This window comes from Rhipicephalus sanguineus, chromosome 2, assembly GCF_013339695.2.
Source record: "Rhipicephalus sanguineus isolate Rsan-2018 chromosome 2, BIME_Rsan_1.4, whole genome shotgun sequence".
NCBI classification, from domain to species: domain Eukaryota; kingdom Metazoa; phylum Arthropoda; class Arachnida; order Ixodida; family Ixodidae; genus Rhipicephalus; species Rhipicephalus sanguineus.
This window is the reverse complement of record NC_051177.1, coordinates 42,316,309-42,332,467: the sequence shown is the minus strand read 5'-3', so window position 1 is coordinate 42,332,467 and position 16,159 is coordinate 42,316,309. Positions and strand designations below refer to the sequence as shown.

The window sequence follows — 16,159 nt, the reverse complement described above, 5'->3', positions numbered from 1 at the left end:
AGTTGGCAGACACCGTGTTCTTCCAAAAGAGAATGAAACGAACATCCCTACGCTGAGAGTTTCACAATTCACTAAACACACAAAATCATCCCCTCTCCTCGCCTTACTGTTGACCATAAACAACACCACTTACATGATTTGTAAAATTGAGCTTTTTGGATGCCTTGGGTGAAATGGAGTGAGAACTCTGAAAACTCAGGTTCGAAGACACTGGAAACATAAAGAGAAGAAAAGAAAATGCATCAGTGATTGGTCAATGTGGCTATCCCGGTAAAAACAATCGGGTCTGACATTAGCAAAGAACAGGCAAAACTGGATGACTGAATAAGTACGCAATCATGTCTAGTTTTTAACTAGGGGTGTGCGAATATTCAAAATTTCAAATATTTTTCAAATAGTGTTTGCTATTCGATTCGATTCGCACTAGAATTTTACTATTCGAACTTCCCAAAGACAAATACAGTCAACGTCCGATTGAAAGTGGTCTCGAGATTTTCAATATGCTTCACCTCATCACACCCCCGTATTGTGGCAAAGCTGCCTTTCAAGCTCCGTTATGGTTGAACTTGGCCAAGAGACAGTCAACGTCCGATTGGAAGTGGTCCCTAGATTTTTAATATGCTTCACCTCATCACACCCTCGTATTGTGGCAAAGCTGCCTTTCAAGCTCCGTTATGGTCGAACTTGGCCAAGAGACCGTCAACGTCCGACTGGAAGTGGTTCCTAGATTTTCAATATGCTTCACCTCATCACACCCGGTATTGCGGCAAAGCTGCCTTTCAAGCTCTGCTACGGTCACAAATGTACTAACTCAAGAAAACGCCGGTTCCAACATGGAGATGAAAGATGTGGCAGAGGTGGGGGCTCAATTAATGCTGTTTTGGACCTGAAATTTGGGAAGGAAGTCCAAAAAATCGGACGCCGAAGCTTTTTAGCATCCAAAATTTCAGATGTTCTTTATATCGACGTTGTAGGCAGATTTGGAACTCCGGACTTGAAGGGGGCACACCCTTGTCTGCCACATCAGTTGGGCTTCCACAGAAGTTGAAAGAAGAGGAGAGGCTGAGAAAATGGCATCTTTGCCTATCACGTGTAAAGTGTTGTCGGCAACACTTTGGTTGCACCAAATCATGTACATAAATGCCATTCGGCCTCTAGATTGACTCATTCTCGATAAGACAACTATGAAACACCACCCCGCCAGCGCTTCATCAACCCAGCAAAAAGAAACACTTTCATGTTGCTATCTCATAAGAACATACTTAGGGATTCTTTGCAACTTTTTTCTGTAGTTTCACTTCGAAGTATTCGAAAAATGTTCGAAAATTATTCGAAAATTATTCGATTCGATTCGCACTCAATCTTTATTATTCGAATTCGCTTCGCACCCAAAGTTTTGCTAGTCGCACAGCTCTATTTTTAACCCTTAGACGGGTGAATTTTTTCGCACACAGCATCCACAGGCATGGCTTTTCCTACAATACATGCTCACAAACATTCTCTGATAAAAATTCCAGATTACTGCATGTCACATTTGTAGAAGTATACTTTAAAGGGGCCCTCCAACACTATTCAACCCCCATTTTTTACTTGCGGGTTGCGTAGACTGATGGCTGGGGATAATTTTAGCATAAGTTTAAGCACCGATATCAAATTATTTAGTATTTTAATCACGCGTTGAAGTCGCTACATCGCTGCTGACCGCATCAGCGCGTAGTGGCGCTTGCCAGAACTATTGCGGGCGGAAATGACGAAGATGGGCGCTGGCCTATGATTGGATAAATGTAACGTTAGAAGTAATAACGGCGTTGCATCAAAGTTGAGATTACTATTGTGTTTCGTTTTTCTTTTCTGTGCTTTTTCAATGAACTCCAAATAGCCGCCGTGGCAACAAAAAATATCACTACAACCACAAAGTACGACAGAGGCGCCGGTTGCCATTTCGCCTCTGGTTGCTCTGGCTTTCTTTTCTTTTTTCTTTTTTTTGCCTGCGCCGGTCGGATGTCCATATGAAACGCTTGCCCCTCTTCCTTCTTTTTGCGTCTGTACGTTTGCGAGCTGCCTCTTTCCGCATGTGCGGTAGGTTCATGATTGTTGAAACGGTGCAAGTAATCCTCTTCGTTGAATTGTTGTCGCTGCACACTTGTAACTCGTCGAGTTGCTCACCGAACAACCCGCGTAGGGGCGACCGTGTTTAACCGCCCATGCCGCTCCACAAATTCCCTTCTCAGAATGAGAAGAGGGAATGACATGGAATGTCGTTGTAAGGAACAGCAGACAAAGCCTCCCCAGCCTCGCTACGAAGCAGTAGCGCCCGCTCAATCTCTGACAAGTCAGGAGGAACCACGTTTGTTACTATGGCAACGACGTCAACAATACGTTGGAAAGGAGAAGCAACAATGGTGTGCGAGCTTCCCCTACGTAAGAGCTTTCAGCCCATTTCATTGGAGCGCCATCCGACGTCACAGCAGAGAGTGAAATGTGGTCACGTGACCCCGCGAAAATCGAGTTGAGGGCAGGCATTTTTTTCTTGTATTTTGAATTTTCTAAATTGAATAACTTCGTACTGCGTGCCGCTATCACTGCCGTTCTTGCTGCACTAGTTCGTCCGTACTTCAGTCTACGCAATCCACGAGTAAAAAATGGGGGGTTGAAGAGTGTTAGAGGGCCCCTTTAATGGGAATTTTTACTACGGCCCGATAGGTACATCGTAGAAAGAAGAATGTTTTTCTTGCTATACTTCAGAAACTACAGACCAACTTGGATGGCTTTCTGTGGCTCAAAAAGCAAGAAAAAAAAACTTAAATGTTCTTCACTTTCAATTATCCCGTCCAACGTATAGCAGTGACACACCAAATGTATTGTGTCCGTTTCTGTACTACACTCATTCTGCAGAGCTCACACTTATTCACAACATACAAAAATTACAAAATAAATTATTCCATTATGTTGCTAAGATGATCTTTTTCAAAGCTTTCTTAGACATTCTGAAGCCACGTTTGATGCAAAAAGATCCAACAAAATTGCACTTTGAGATAGGCTAAGTGTGTGTGAAGCATTGTGGAACAGATTTGTGGCAACAAGTTGTGCCATATAGAACTTTCTATAAAATGTGGCTGCGAATGTTTCCTGTAGAATTTTCAGATTTTTCTTTCAAGCAACATTTGTGGAAACCCTCTAGCAGGAAGTGTCCTTCCAACTGCCTAATAAGTCCACCAGAGAGAGGGAGAAAAAGAAAGTATAGACCGCTTTCTTGGCATTAGAGGGTAATGCCTTACTTTTAAACATCTTGCGAATCCTCTGCAAAATTTCAAGATACAATGTAAACTTACAAACATTCGCTATAAAACAGTAAACTACACTAAAGCAGACAATGCCACAATTCACGAAATCATGCAGAAGAATGGAAACTTGCTTATTTTCTCATTTTTGTGCCTTGACTGGCTTACGGAGCCTCCTCTTAAGGCAAAATGAACCATTCTTATATTTTTACTGATTTATCAATAAATCACAACTAGAGTCTTTAGTGCCTCTTTAAAAAACAAACTAGCACTGAGCGCCATAAGAACCAAATTAGATGACAGCTTACCGTCTGAAATGGGGGACATTGGTCGGCCGCATGAAAAACGCTGTTCTCGGCGCATCCGCATAGCGCCATTGAGATGCTTACACTCTGCGAAAACAACAAAATACAGAAAAATACCGCTTGAAACAACGTCAGTTAAACAAACTATTCAGTTGTACGAACGTTTTTTTAAATCCCCCACCGAAGTGCCATTGGACCCAATGCTAACGCATTTCTGTTTAACAAACTACAGTGCAGAGTGCATTTCAGTTCTACGAACATATTTTGTGACACCATTCAATGCCTCCCATGTCATATTGATCACAAGTACAAGCGCACTTTCTGTAGCATAGCTTTGCCGTGGTCTTCGCAATAAGTTCCGCGACTGGCGCCCATCGCGGAGGCCATTATTTTACACTGATAATGGCGCGTCATACCACGTGACGAGCAGTCAGACCAATCCAGCTTTGAAATGGTTTATCTGGCTATGTATTTTTGTAACCAAGCAGAGCCACAGCTGCAGTGGCATCTGCAGCCTTAGCCCTGCAACCGCATGCTCATTATCGTTATGAGTGCGAAACGGAAGCACCTGTCTCTAGACGAAAAACTGGATGTTTTGCATAGGCTGGACACCGGGCACCGTCAAGTTGACATTGCGAATGTTGCGAAGGCATTTGGGATCCCGGTATCATCATTGTCGACAATTAACCCCTAAGCTCGTCATGAGCAAACGTCACTTTTTTGCTTATGACGATCTGTGCTCGTCATGCCTCTTCGGCAATGTTTCAAGAGGCTTTTGACGAGCCCAGCTTGTCAAATGGTGTTTTCCTATTTAAAACATAGACGGCAGCATGGGTTCCGTGATTGGCGCTTTTATTGAATGAGTCTGCACACTAAACAGCGAAATTTGCGCCTTGCATTTCCCGCATGTTATAAACGAATATGGTGCAGTGCTGTGCTTTCAACGCTACCACAAGGATGGTAGCCTCACCTAGTTTGTATTGAACTAATCAAGGAATAGCAGATTTTGTCCACAGGAAGTCAAATGGAATGCTTACTTTTTGGAGTTGCATAAATTTCAATCGGAATACACATCAAGTGCCCCAGGTATGGGGTATTACCAGGCCCACAGCCAAGGGGATGGGGAGGGCCAGGGGCTGGACACTCCCCTCCCCCTTCCCCGGGAAAAAAGTTTCTGGCTATGCACCTGGGTATTACAAAACTGTCCGAAATATGACGAATAAAGCTTTTTTATCAGTCATAAAATGTTTTCGCAATTATTTTTCTGTTTTGAACATGTTACTGAAGCATTTCACGTGATAATTATCGAACAGTTCTTCTTAATTTAATTGGCACTTAAGGGGGTAAGAGCCAGCGTCAAGCAATCGCAGCCGCATCAGAAAGTGCGCAGCTCGGGCCTGCACGCAAGAGACTGTGCACTGGATATTTCAGTAAAGTAAACCTGATGACAAGTTGGAACAAATGCTATTTCAGTTCGGCGAACTTTCACTTTAACTAACTTTTTGTTGGTGTCCCTTGAAGTTCGTTCAAGTGAAGCTTCACTCTATTAAATGTGCAAGCAGTTTGCCCACACGTACATTTAAACTAGGGGTGTGTGAATGTTCGAAAGTTTCGAATATTCGTCGAATATTACATTCGAAATATTCGTATTCGATTCGAAAATCGTGTACTCGAAAAGTTTCGAATATTCGATAACTTCGAATATTCGAAAAATTCGAATATGTGATTCGATTATCATGCATAAAATAACTCGTCTTCCACATTTCTGCTGCGTTCGTATAGCTAAAAACGTTGCCGAGAGGAGCGATATGACCGCACACCATCATAAACACGTCTTCTTTGGCTGGCCGAACCACACTCAACATAACTTCATCTCTGGACCGACCGACTCTCCTCCTCGTCGGTGCACGCTTATACTTCTTTGCTCCCGGGTTCCAGAAGCGTCTAGTGTGTTCTTTGGCGTGCAGCACAGCCAAAACTAGGGAAAGGAGTACACGGAGGCACGATATCTGCCTGCGACGAGCTCCCCAATACGTATGACTTATTGCTGGTGCATCTCCGACGTGCAGCGCTGTTGGCGATCATGTAACCATACATTTTCAATATTATGCGGCCGTAACGTGCCGCACTACCACTCGTTCACTATGCGGGACCACTTCTGAAGAAGGACAGTGACCCATGTGACTGGTGGCGGACTGTAGGCACCTTCAGATACCCCAGTCTGGCAAAGCTTTGCCCCATGTACCTCCCTATACCAGCCACTTCTGTTCCAAGCGAGTGTGCCTTTTCAGTGGCAAGGGTGGGGGGTGGGGGGGGGGGGGGGGTTGTCTCTGTTAGAAGGGAGCGCCTGCTGCCTGATCATGTGGAGCAACTCATATTTCTTCATGATCACATGTAGTCATTACTTTCATTGTGCCGTGATACTTGCTTGTGTTGTGATGTGCATTGTGCTAGCCTGGACATGGTGTTCTGGAGATAGCAGTGTATGTTATGTTGCCAGTCAGGCTGTTAATGTTTTTTTTTTTTTTTAAATAGCTACATGTTAAATAAAATATTGTTACTGTGGAGGCATTTTTCCTTTGATATTTGATATTCGATTCGATATTCGAAGGTGGATATTCGTATTCGATTCGTATTCGAAAAATTTGATATTCGCACACCCCTAATTTAAACGCTAACAAACAGAAACATGCAAGTTTCTTCAGCTCAGACTTCTAGTAATTCTCATAGTGTGCTACAGATAAATAGGTTGCTTTTACTGGTAACATACCAATCACACCGGTAAAGAAAAGAAATTCCAAAATAATGACCAACGGGATCAGCTTCTTATCGTATTTTGTCCCATTCTGGAGTCAAGGTACATAAGTGTCTAGGAACCCTGAAATTAACACAAGTTGGCAGATATCGAACTGCACTAATTTTTATAACACTGTGCCTTAAGTCCTTAACGCCACAATATAGCTCAATACAGGAAATGTTCTAAACTGAAGAATGAAACAATACTGAGAGCATAGTAAACTGGGTAATACTGCATACACCATAAAAGAAAGCTGCTTGGCTCACACCGCAATTTCAGAAATGTGTTTCAAGATTGATAACAGAAATAACCGAAGGAGCGCCAACCTTCAGAGTCTAGGTCAAAGTCGTCATGTGAATATTTCTCGAGGCCGTACGCTATGAATATGTCATCCGGACCAAAGAAGTCTGCCAAAGTGGTCACCTGCAATGCGTAATATGGTTTCTGTAAGGACATGGATTAGAAATCATTCACCAATTTCACTTATGCACATAACTTAGAAAGAGCATCGGGCTGAACGATATACATTTGCACACAATGCTGCATATCATGTTCTGCCAACAACCACCAATGCATGAAGTCTGAAAGTGGCCAAAACAACAACAACAACAACAACAACAACAAAAAGGTTCCAGGGCTCTTTGCTTTCTAGAGCAGACAAGTCTTGATGGCACCTGTTGAGGGACATGACATAGTTCCTCTGACACAAGATCTTCAAGATGCATTTATGTAATTTACAACTTGTTGACACTTTATCATGAGTGACTGCTTATTCATTTACACCCCTCCTAACAAGTGTTTTAGGTTTATTCATCACACGAGGACTCTGGTAGCATGCACAAAGAACACCGCATTTTCATTCGTGCACGTAGCATTTCACTGCTAGTAAAGTGAGGTCAATGTCCTCCCACCTATTCACTGTCGCATGCAGCATCCAATAAATGTGCACGAAGCGTTGAATCTCATCGCACCTACATCTCCACAATGACGCATAGTGTTCAAACGACTGAACTTGCAGGCTCCAGACTTTTGCAAGCAAGGCACACATAAACAGGACTGCGTAAAATGCTCCCAGTATGATTTCACTTTGGGACGAAACTGCCATCATGCAGTGGTCAGAATACATTGCTCGAAAAAGCAATGTCATAAGGACGAGCTTCGCTTGGAGGCAACAAATATCAAGTGCAATTTCAATGATGAAAACTAACCAGCAGACAACGCCAAGTACCACGGAATATCACGTCTTTTTGCCATGACTACGATATTAAAAGGACTTACCGGTTTTCCTGTAAGAGTGAACACCTTGCGCACGGCACCAGAGTCGAGCTTGATAACTCTTGTGACATCGTCGAGCACCTGCTCAAATGACCGGGCCGTTTTATGATTCAGCAGCACCCTTACTGCTTTCCTTGGACGCACCCCATTGCGAATAACCTGCAAATAATGCCCGTGCAAGCTTTTAAGGAATGTGTAAACCTTATCAGCAAAAATTTGAATCAAGAAGGGATGAAAACGGGCAGCTCAACAGTCACGCACCAATCATTAATACAACAGTGACAGTACAACTGCTCCGAGCTGTTGTCTAGCTTCACACACATCTAGCACCCCAGAATACTCAACTCAAGTGTTATCGTGAAGGACTCATAATGTGACGGGAAAGGAGGAAGAATCGTTGTGGCCAAACTATGTCACCTGCCTGCTTTTAAAACGAGTTAAACATCCGAGTGACGACAAGTTATACTTTCTTACGATACTGGACTTGAGATGCTCAAGTTTCCCGTTCCATAAAAGTTGACTTTCCTGGATGGCTCTCACATCTCCTGTAATCTGGCTTCTCTTTATGCGCAGGCCACAGTGAGGTCGACGTAGTTCGAGAGATGGCACCAGCTTTTCTGCGGTGGAGCAGCCAGACAGTGAGGTTACGTGACTGCAGGAAAAACTGGCTTCCCTCTCTTTGGATGGGGATTGGTACAGTGCGCAGTCTACTTGGGCACCATCTATGGATCATTTGAGAACTAGAAAAATTCTTACGCTTCTATAAGAAAAAAAGAAAATTAGAGAAGTGCCATGTTTAAAAATTGAAAAATATTCTGAGCAGCTGAAAAAAAGTAAAAATTAAGTTGTCAAAGTTGAACAATACTAAATACTGGAGAAAAAATCCAGCAATAGTCTTCTATTAGCCAACTTTTCACTGTTGTACCCATGTACAATGCTCTAAGGTTGACATGCGACATCAAAACATTCAGTATAACAACTGCTACGCACAGCTGCTTGAAATAGCTGCATTATATTGCTACAAATCTTGCCGCTAAAGGTAATGTTGGCTTCAGTGTAAGTGTTCGAGTCAAAATTACACCAACATGACACAAAGTGAATAAGGTGGAAATGAAAGTTTATGCATCAAATTTTCACATTTCAAACCGTGAGCACTGTACAACTATCACAGCCCTCGTGTGTGGCTTGAACAGCCTTTTTGATGTGCTACCTACTCCACATTCTAACTAACCAAGAAACAATGTCCCGACAAGGTCAGCCAGTTCCAGTGTATCAGAACAGAACGACAACCAAAAAAAAAAAAAAAAAATCCTAATATTTTTGAATGGAACGAAAGCGTAACCGAAACATTATCTGTTATTTCATTCCGAAGTGAAACTGAAATATTTTTTTTTTCGTTTTCCAGTTCACGGAAAAACTTGGCAATCCAGAACAACCGAGGTCATGCAACGTGAGCAATGATGCATATCTCAGGGTACAGTATTAGCCCTTATCTCAGGCAGGAATTCCAAAGTAAACATCTGTTAAAAGTTTGTGAAAAATGAAAAGAGTGGCAGCCAGAGCTGTTTATATTAACGCAGGTGCACTTTCGTGTGCCTGTCACACAGGTCAGCGTGAAGAGGGCATTCTCGGCGCTGAAGTTTGTTTTATCAGAACAGTTGTCTTGCATATCAGACAGTACACTCGATGACAGGCTGCTCCCGAGATAATGTTCACTTCCTTGACACAAAGCATTGAGCCTACTCAGAAAATTCGCAATTCACGTTTGAAGAAGTTAAGCACTATAACTTAGAAGGGTACTGGTTTGCACTACCGTATAAACGCGTGTAAGGGCCGCACCCGTGTAAGGGCCGCACCCCGTTTTTTTGAAGTGCATATTCTAAAAAAAAAAAAAAATCCGCGTAAGAGCCGCACCCACACTTTCCTCAACCAATACATATTCAAAATGCGCGCGCGCGTAAGCTTCTAGGCGTAGTCGATAGATGGCGCAAGGAAACTCAACCATCATCGTCACCGGAGTATATAGATATATATTTTTGGATTTTATTCGTGTTAAGATGTTCGTGAATTGGGCTAAAAATTTTAACTTTTTATTAGTATTCATAGACCCGCCAACTAAAGGTTAAAGCAGGATTTTATCTTTAGCTTCTCACATCTCTATACAAACGCGCTATTGGCGCCATAGAGTTTCCTAAAATTAACTAGAGGGGACTCTGGCGCTGCGATCGTTCAGCTACCATGGGAATGATGGGTAGTACACAAATTTGCCTAGTCTTCGTGCTTTCGGCTTCAAACGTACTTGTGGCTTTGTTTATTGCTGTGTTTTGGCGTTCGTTTTGGATAAAAGAATGGACCGTTGTGAACTTCGTGACCAGGTTTGATTTGGTGAGCCTAAAAAAGTTAAAGTGGTGAAGTGGAACTGCTGACTTTTGCTCAACTTCGTTTTACGACAAAGCGTATGCAGCCGACGCGGAGCCAAACGGAGCCGAAAGAACGAGGTTTAGACAAATTTGTGTACTACCCATCATTCCCATGCTGGCTGAAGCGTCATGCGTTGCAGCTCCCATAGACACTAGCGCCAGAGTTCCCTCTAGTAAGTATTGTAGGAAACTCTATGATTGGCGCTATTCATATCGGCATTAGCATCACCAACTTTGGCATGGCGTTCGCGTCATAGAGTTAATGTTCGCGTTGTTCGGTTTTTGCAGTTCAGCCAGCCGTTTGCTGTAGTTTTCTGCACTGTTCGATGACCTTCGTGCTAGCTTGTTTTCTACTCGGCGTTCACGTTTTGGCAAGATGGGCAAGTACCTGAATAGCTACACGGCTATAAGTTGAAGGTGATCGAGTATGCTCTCGAGCATGGGAAACGTGCCGCCGGCAGAAAATTCGACGTTGACGACGTTGACGAGAAGTGTGTTCGACGTTGGTGTGCTCAAAAAGAAGCCTTGCGAGACACCAACAGCACTAAGCGCGCTTTCCGAGGAGAGCAGTGCAAGTTTCCCGATTTGGAAGAAGACTTGCTCCGCTATGTGACTGAAATGCGGAATGATGGTCTTGCACTCACAACGGACATGCTGCGTGTGAAGGGACTAGCCTTGGCGACTGTACTTGAGTGGATCCCATCTGCGTGGAGCTCGGTGTCGACGGACATTGTGTCCCGAAGTTTTAAAGTCGCCGGGATATCTAACAGCTTGGATGGCACGGAAGATGACTGCATGTGGGGTGACGGCGCTTCGCAGCACACCATCTCATCTCGGACTCCAAGTCTGAGGACTCGCCGAGTGACGACGATTGAGCACGTATGTCGCAAGAAATGTCGTATACTGCAATAAACGCTCTTCGTTCGCCAACTGGTGCGTTTTTACTTTAAAAAAAAAAATGTCGCGTGTATGGGCCGCACCCTGAAAATTGGCCCTCATTTCTTGAAAAAAAAGTGCGGCCCTTACACGCGTTTATACGGTAGTTGGCAGAAATTTGTGGTACACTTACTTGCACTCCCCTTAAGAACGTGGGAAGAGTGTTTTACCCTTGTCCCAAGTTCTTAAGAGGAGCGCAAGTAACTATACCACAAATCCTATGTTTTTGTCGTTACTATAGCCTCAAATTTTTGCATACAAATAAAGACCGTTACGAACCATTATGGAGCATTTTTTTTTGTACTGGAACAGAAATGGAACGGAACTTTTCACGGTGGAACGAAACTAAAACCGAAATGAAAAACATTTCTTTCAGACACCCTGGCCAGTTCTATGCTCAGCGTTTGGCTTTGTTCAAACGCTGTGCTTGGGAGCCATGATCCGCACTCACTGTAATGAGCTTGGGCCGTACGAAGCCATGGTGAGCGGGCAAGGTGTTGTGATGCGTGGTGGGTGAGGAGGATGGAGTCCCCGGAATGCCTCGGGTGCTGCGCCCCAGAGTCCAGTGGGGGCGAGGTGGCTCCTGGTGCCCGTACGGAAGCCGCACGAAGTGGTCTGTCGAGGAGCACACGTAGACACAGCCCTCGCACAAATTCTCCAGCTGGGACACCTTCTCGCGCCCATCTTCAGAAAATATGAACCGGACGCCCTGCAACAGACCATCGGACACTTCAAAAAAAGGTTAAGGGGGGAAGCTGTTTTTTGGGATAAAAAATTTACCAAAACAATAAATTTTTCAGAAATGTTGCTTTTGGGTATTGCCACTACCAGTGCATAATCTCACCAATTTTCATGCATGCTGGATCATTGTTTTAACCATATTAGCATTTTATATTGCATCAACAACCAATGGTGTTTTGTTAATTGCTATTTTCCTTGTTTTTTTTTTTTCATAAAGTTACAATCTTCTGAGAAGCTCTTCTCAGCTTTGACACATTCAATTTTGATCATTTTTGTCTTGCTGAAAAGCTGAGTGTTTAGCGCGCGCAACAGGGTGCCAAATATTACTTTGGCAATTAAAGACAATAATGCGAAGGAAAGTATAAGGGACATTATTCGTAGTATTTAGGATATAAATGTGAAGAAAGTAAAGTGGACAAAAAGATAACTTGCCGCCGCAGGAACCGACAAGAACTTAAATAATTAAGTCCCACCTTAATTAAACAGAGGACACTAGGAAAAATCTCAGGATATTCGGCATACAGGGCCATTGACGGTGGTGAGTGTTCCACACTCACCAGCTTGGCTACGAGTGGTGCTGGATAACACTCCCAGGGTTTAGACACACAGAAATACCAAACAAAGTGGATGGGGAAACTCCTTCTATCGCAGTGCAATTGGTGGAACACCGGGCACATTTGGAGGTTGTGGATTCGGATCCCATCAACGAAAAGGGCGCTCTTTCGCCCACTTTAATTTCTTTCAATTTATGTCATACGTACCAGTTAAAACAGCAACAAATGATGTCCCCTACGCTTTCCTTGGTTAATTGTCTGTTGTATTAATTTGGTTGTCTAGTGAAAAAAAAATGAGCCCCTCATAGCTCGTTCTTTCATAACTTCAACTTCTTGAATTTCACAGCCAAGAATTGCAACACCAATGTCACCAGGTTAATGGTAGATTTCACAGTGTCCTGTACCTGGCCAATTTTTACACAGAAAGACTTTGCAAAACTGCCTCGTCACAACTTGCTTCTGAATGCAATGCCATGATGCTTTACTAGTAAACAATTAAACAGAGCCAAACACAGGCATCCAAAATCTATACAGTAACTTCACAGATCACTGGTGGCGAGACTCTGAAGCTGTGTTGTCAGCCATTTTTCATTCTGGTGTCCTTTCTGGCTTACCTATTCTTCTCCAACTCAAACCAAGATAATCCTATTTGTAATTTCAGATGTGTATCTATCAGGGGCGAGTTAGCACAAACGTCTCACTTTCGGAATGTTCACTTGCCCTCTCGTGATCTGCCACACACTACGCGTCCATCACCAGAGTTCAGCAAGGCAGGGCGAGTGCATGGTGCCTGGCAAATGGAGAGAGAGCAAGCGAGCAAGCGCCCACATCTTCATTTTTTGTGTGTTTTCTCACTTACCAAGCGTTTTTTTTTTTGCAGCAAGTGTGGTGTTTTTGGTATAGAGTAATTTACTCTTACAAGAGAAATAATTTTTCTCAATAGTGTCCCTTTAACTCACCATGGGCAGGTCCACCATTATGCGTGTGAGATCCTCCAAGAGGGCTTCGAAGGTGCGCACTTTCTCCAGTGAGAGCGCATACACCAGGCCTTTGTCGAAACGGTCCCCATTGCGGAAGAAGGTGAGGCGACGCGCTTTCCTCCCCTCGGACAACTTCTGCAGGCTGGTCCGCATCGCTGAGGGCGATGCCACACCGTTGGCCTCGGACCGGCGTCGAGGCACGGGCGGCAACCAGAGCCGGGAATGCCGGGGCACCTCTTCGCCAAATGACGGGGGCCGCTCGGCTGCTGTGGCCATCTTGGGCTCACCAGCACCTGTGGACAGCATCATTAGAGCTAAACATTACATAGCTATGTACGTGCTTGCTTGGCAACTGAACTGTGATACTCAGAGCGTGTGGTTGCTGGTGGTGAGGGTGACGGTAAGGGAGAGAGCATTCATGACACATGGTGACTGCATCTGATAGACAATCGTTCAGTCTGTGGATCTTGGTGGTGCTGGCGGAGCGCTGCTTGCCATGGCTTTAAAAACACTGCGCTCACGTGCCACGCGGCGTGAAGTGGCTGGAGCTGGCGGGCATGTGTTACGAAGGACTGTACAGCTCCACCAGATTCACCAAGAACCACAGGCTTAATGACTCTCTACCGGATACAGTCACCATGCGTCCCAATGCTCTCGCCCTTACCGTCACCATCACCGCCAGCAGCCACGTGCTATGAGTATCGAGTTTCAATCTCCAAGCAATGTACAGCAGTACAATACTAAACGGTAGGAATTTCCAGCCTTGAACATAATCTAATGATCTAGGTATTGCTTCTACAAAATTTAACCAAATAGTACTTACAACTGACTGCAATTAGGGAGCCTATATATGTGCGCGACTCCATCTTTTAGGGTGGTGGCATCTCTCACCAATATCGGCTAATGGCAGCAAAAACAGAAATTAATAAAGTTCCGAACTTCCAACCCAGGATGCAATCAATTCACTAAGGAACCATGACATGGAGTTAATGCCCGTAGCAAAATGAATATAATGGTCTCAACACACCACGATGTATTCTGCAAGGGCCATAAAGCGACAGTACGATGAGCATAATAACGATGCCACATGGTGCACTACTGATTGCGATTAAGCCCAAGTGGGACCAAATTTCACAACACTGACTGGATGCCTTTTTCCGTTTGTGTAAAGGAGCCAATCATAATATCTGTATCAGGCCCGATTGTGATCATAAGTGACTTTGTGACACCGACATAAGACTGTAGTCTCCAAGCTTCAGTGCCTGTTATACACGATTTTATTTTCGATTCATGGGCGCCGCCATCTTGGACTGATAAGAGATTGTTTTGCTGGTGTTCCACGTCTAATACGAAATGATAATGGTCATGAAACGTTGCATGTACCGGCCCAAGCGTTTTCGTGGGTGCTAGTTGAGTGTAGCACTGCTTGTTTATTTGACACAGATACAAAACTGCAATGTCATTAGTCCAATATGGCGGCGCTGCAATGTCATTAGTCCAATATGGCGGCGCTTGAGCGCGTCCGGAAAATGGTGTATATATAAATGCACAGTTCCCTCATCTGCCAACAGATGCTCGAGTTCGGTTGGCCAGTCGCGGCAGCTGCATTTAGATGGGGACAGAAGGCTGACAAAGCTGTAAATCAATACCATGGCAGGTTTAAATGAACCCTGATTGGTGAAAATTAATATGCGACATATTCCGAGTGTCTACAAGGGCATTGGTCTGGAGTGTTAATAACGAAATAATCCCAATATCTAAAGGAAGCACCATAATAGGCAGTTTTATGAAAGGGTACGTAGAGATACCGTTCGTTGGGTACAATACGCTATCTTTTCACTTAACGCGGGTACCTAAGGGTATGGTTTATGGCACATGTGCAGTGTCAACAAACGCTAATGCAAAGCTTTGGGTACCCTATTCTAAAACTGCCTAATGTCATTTTCATTGCACTTCCAGAAACTTGCACAGCAGCTAACACAGGTCCGCAACCCGAGTGAATGCTAAGAGAATCTGGGCTGCGCGATGTGTCCGTATGCTTCCTCATTTGGGGCAGATGGGCGCGCGAGTGCGACCGCGGCAAGCACGAATGATTGAGGCGAGGGAGTTACGCAAGCGTTTTTTCGGTTGGCTCGCGCCATAGAGTTTGCTCGCGCATTTCATACACACCCGCGCATCAGTGGCCGGCGGAGGATGCGAGGACGCGCGCTAAGCGAGGGCGCTCACGACGGAGTCATCGGTGCGTGCGTGGAAGGGGGGCGACCAGTGAGTCAGACGCAGGCACGTTGGGTGGGCAAGGTCGCAATCGGTGGCTGCGTTTGGGTCACGCCGCTCCCACAGAGAAACAAGGCTGCCGCCGACTCTTCTTGTGCGAGAGGCGCGGCTGAACGCTTTCTCCCCTCAGATGCTGCGCCGCTCGTACTGGCAAGGACGCCTCATCGATGAAAGCTTGCGCGCCGCCGAACGATAACGGACCGTTGTAATACGTGTGCGCAGCCAAAGTAAACGACACGCGCCGCGAATGAGCGCCCAACAGGGAAACGCGGAAACATACACAGAACTTCCGTCCGGCTGGTAAGAGAATAGACGTGCTTTAGAGAGAAGTGACTGGTGAAGATTATAAACGTTCTGCCATTAGCACTAAGAGGTTCCAGTCGAAAGGTACGGAATGCTTTCAAAAACATTTTTTTTTTATCTGTCCGTGGCTATCCTCAACGGAGCAAATACGGAAAGAAAGCACAGGCGACGTACGGTAAGATCCACAAAGTGGGTCAGATGCGTTTGCATTAAGGACACTGAATGTGCGCACGCTGTCAAGCGACAAAACTTGGCGTGCGCTAGACAACAATCGTTAAAGGCGGCCGGTAACA

General features: G+C 44.7%; 1 protein-coding gene across 1 annotated transcript in view; it reads right to left on the bottom strand.

The window, feature by feature from the left end:
* LOC119382829 (serine/threonine-protein kinase DCLK1) overlaps window positions 1-16,159 on the bottom strand; it is a 30,637-nt gene that overhangs the window by 13,616 nt on the left and 862 nt on the right. The window contains exons 2-7 of the mRNA XM_049412330.1: window positions 13,269-13,582; window positions 11,466-11,723; window positions 7,662-7,817; window positions 6,710-6,806; window positions 3,590-3,673; window positions 134-210 (exon numbers count right to left, since the gene is read on the bottom strand). Of these exons, the coding sequence (XP_049268287.1) occupies window positions 134-210; window positions 3,590-3,673; window positions 6,710-6,806; window positions 7,662-7,817; window positions 11,466-11,723; window positions 13,269-13,565 (969 nt within the window). The 5' untranslated portion in view covers window positions 13,566-13,582. The remainder of the gene's footprint in view (window positions 1-133; window positions 211-3,589; window positions 3,674-6,709; window positions 6,807-7,661; window positions 7,818-11,465; window positions 11,724-13,268; window positions 13,583-16,159) is intronic.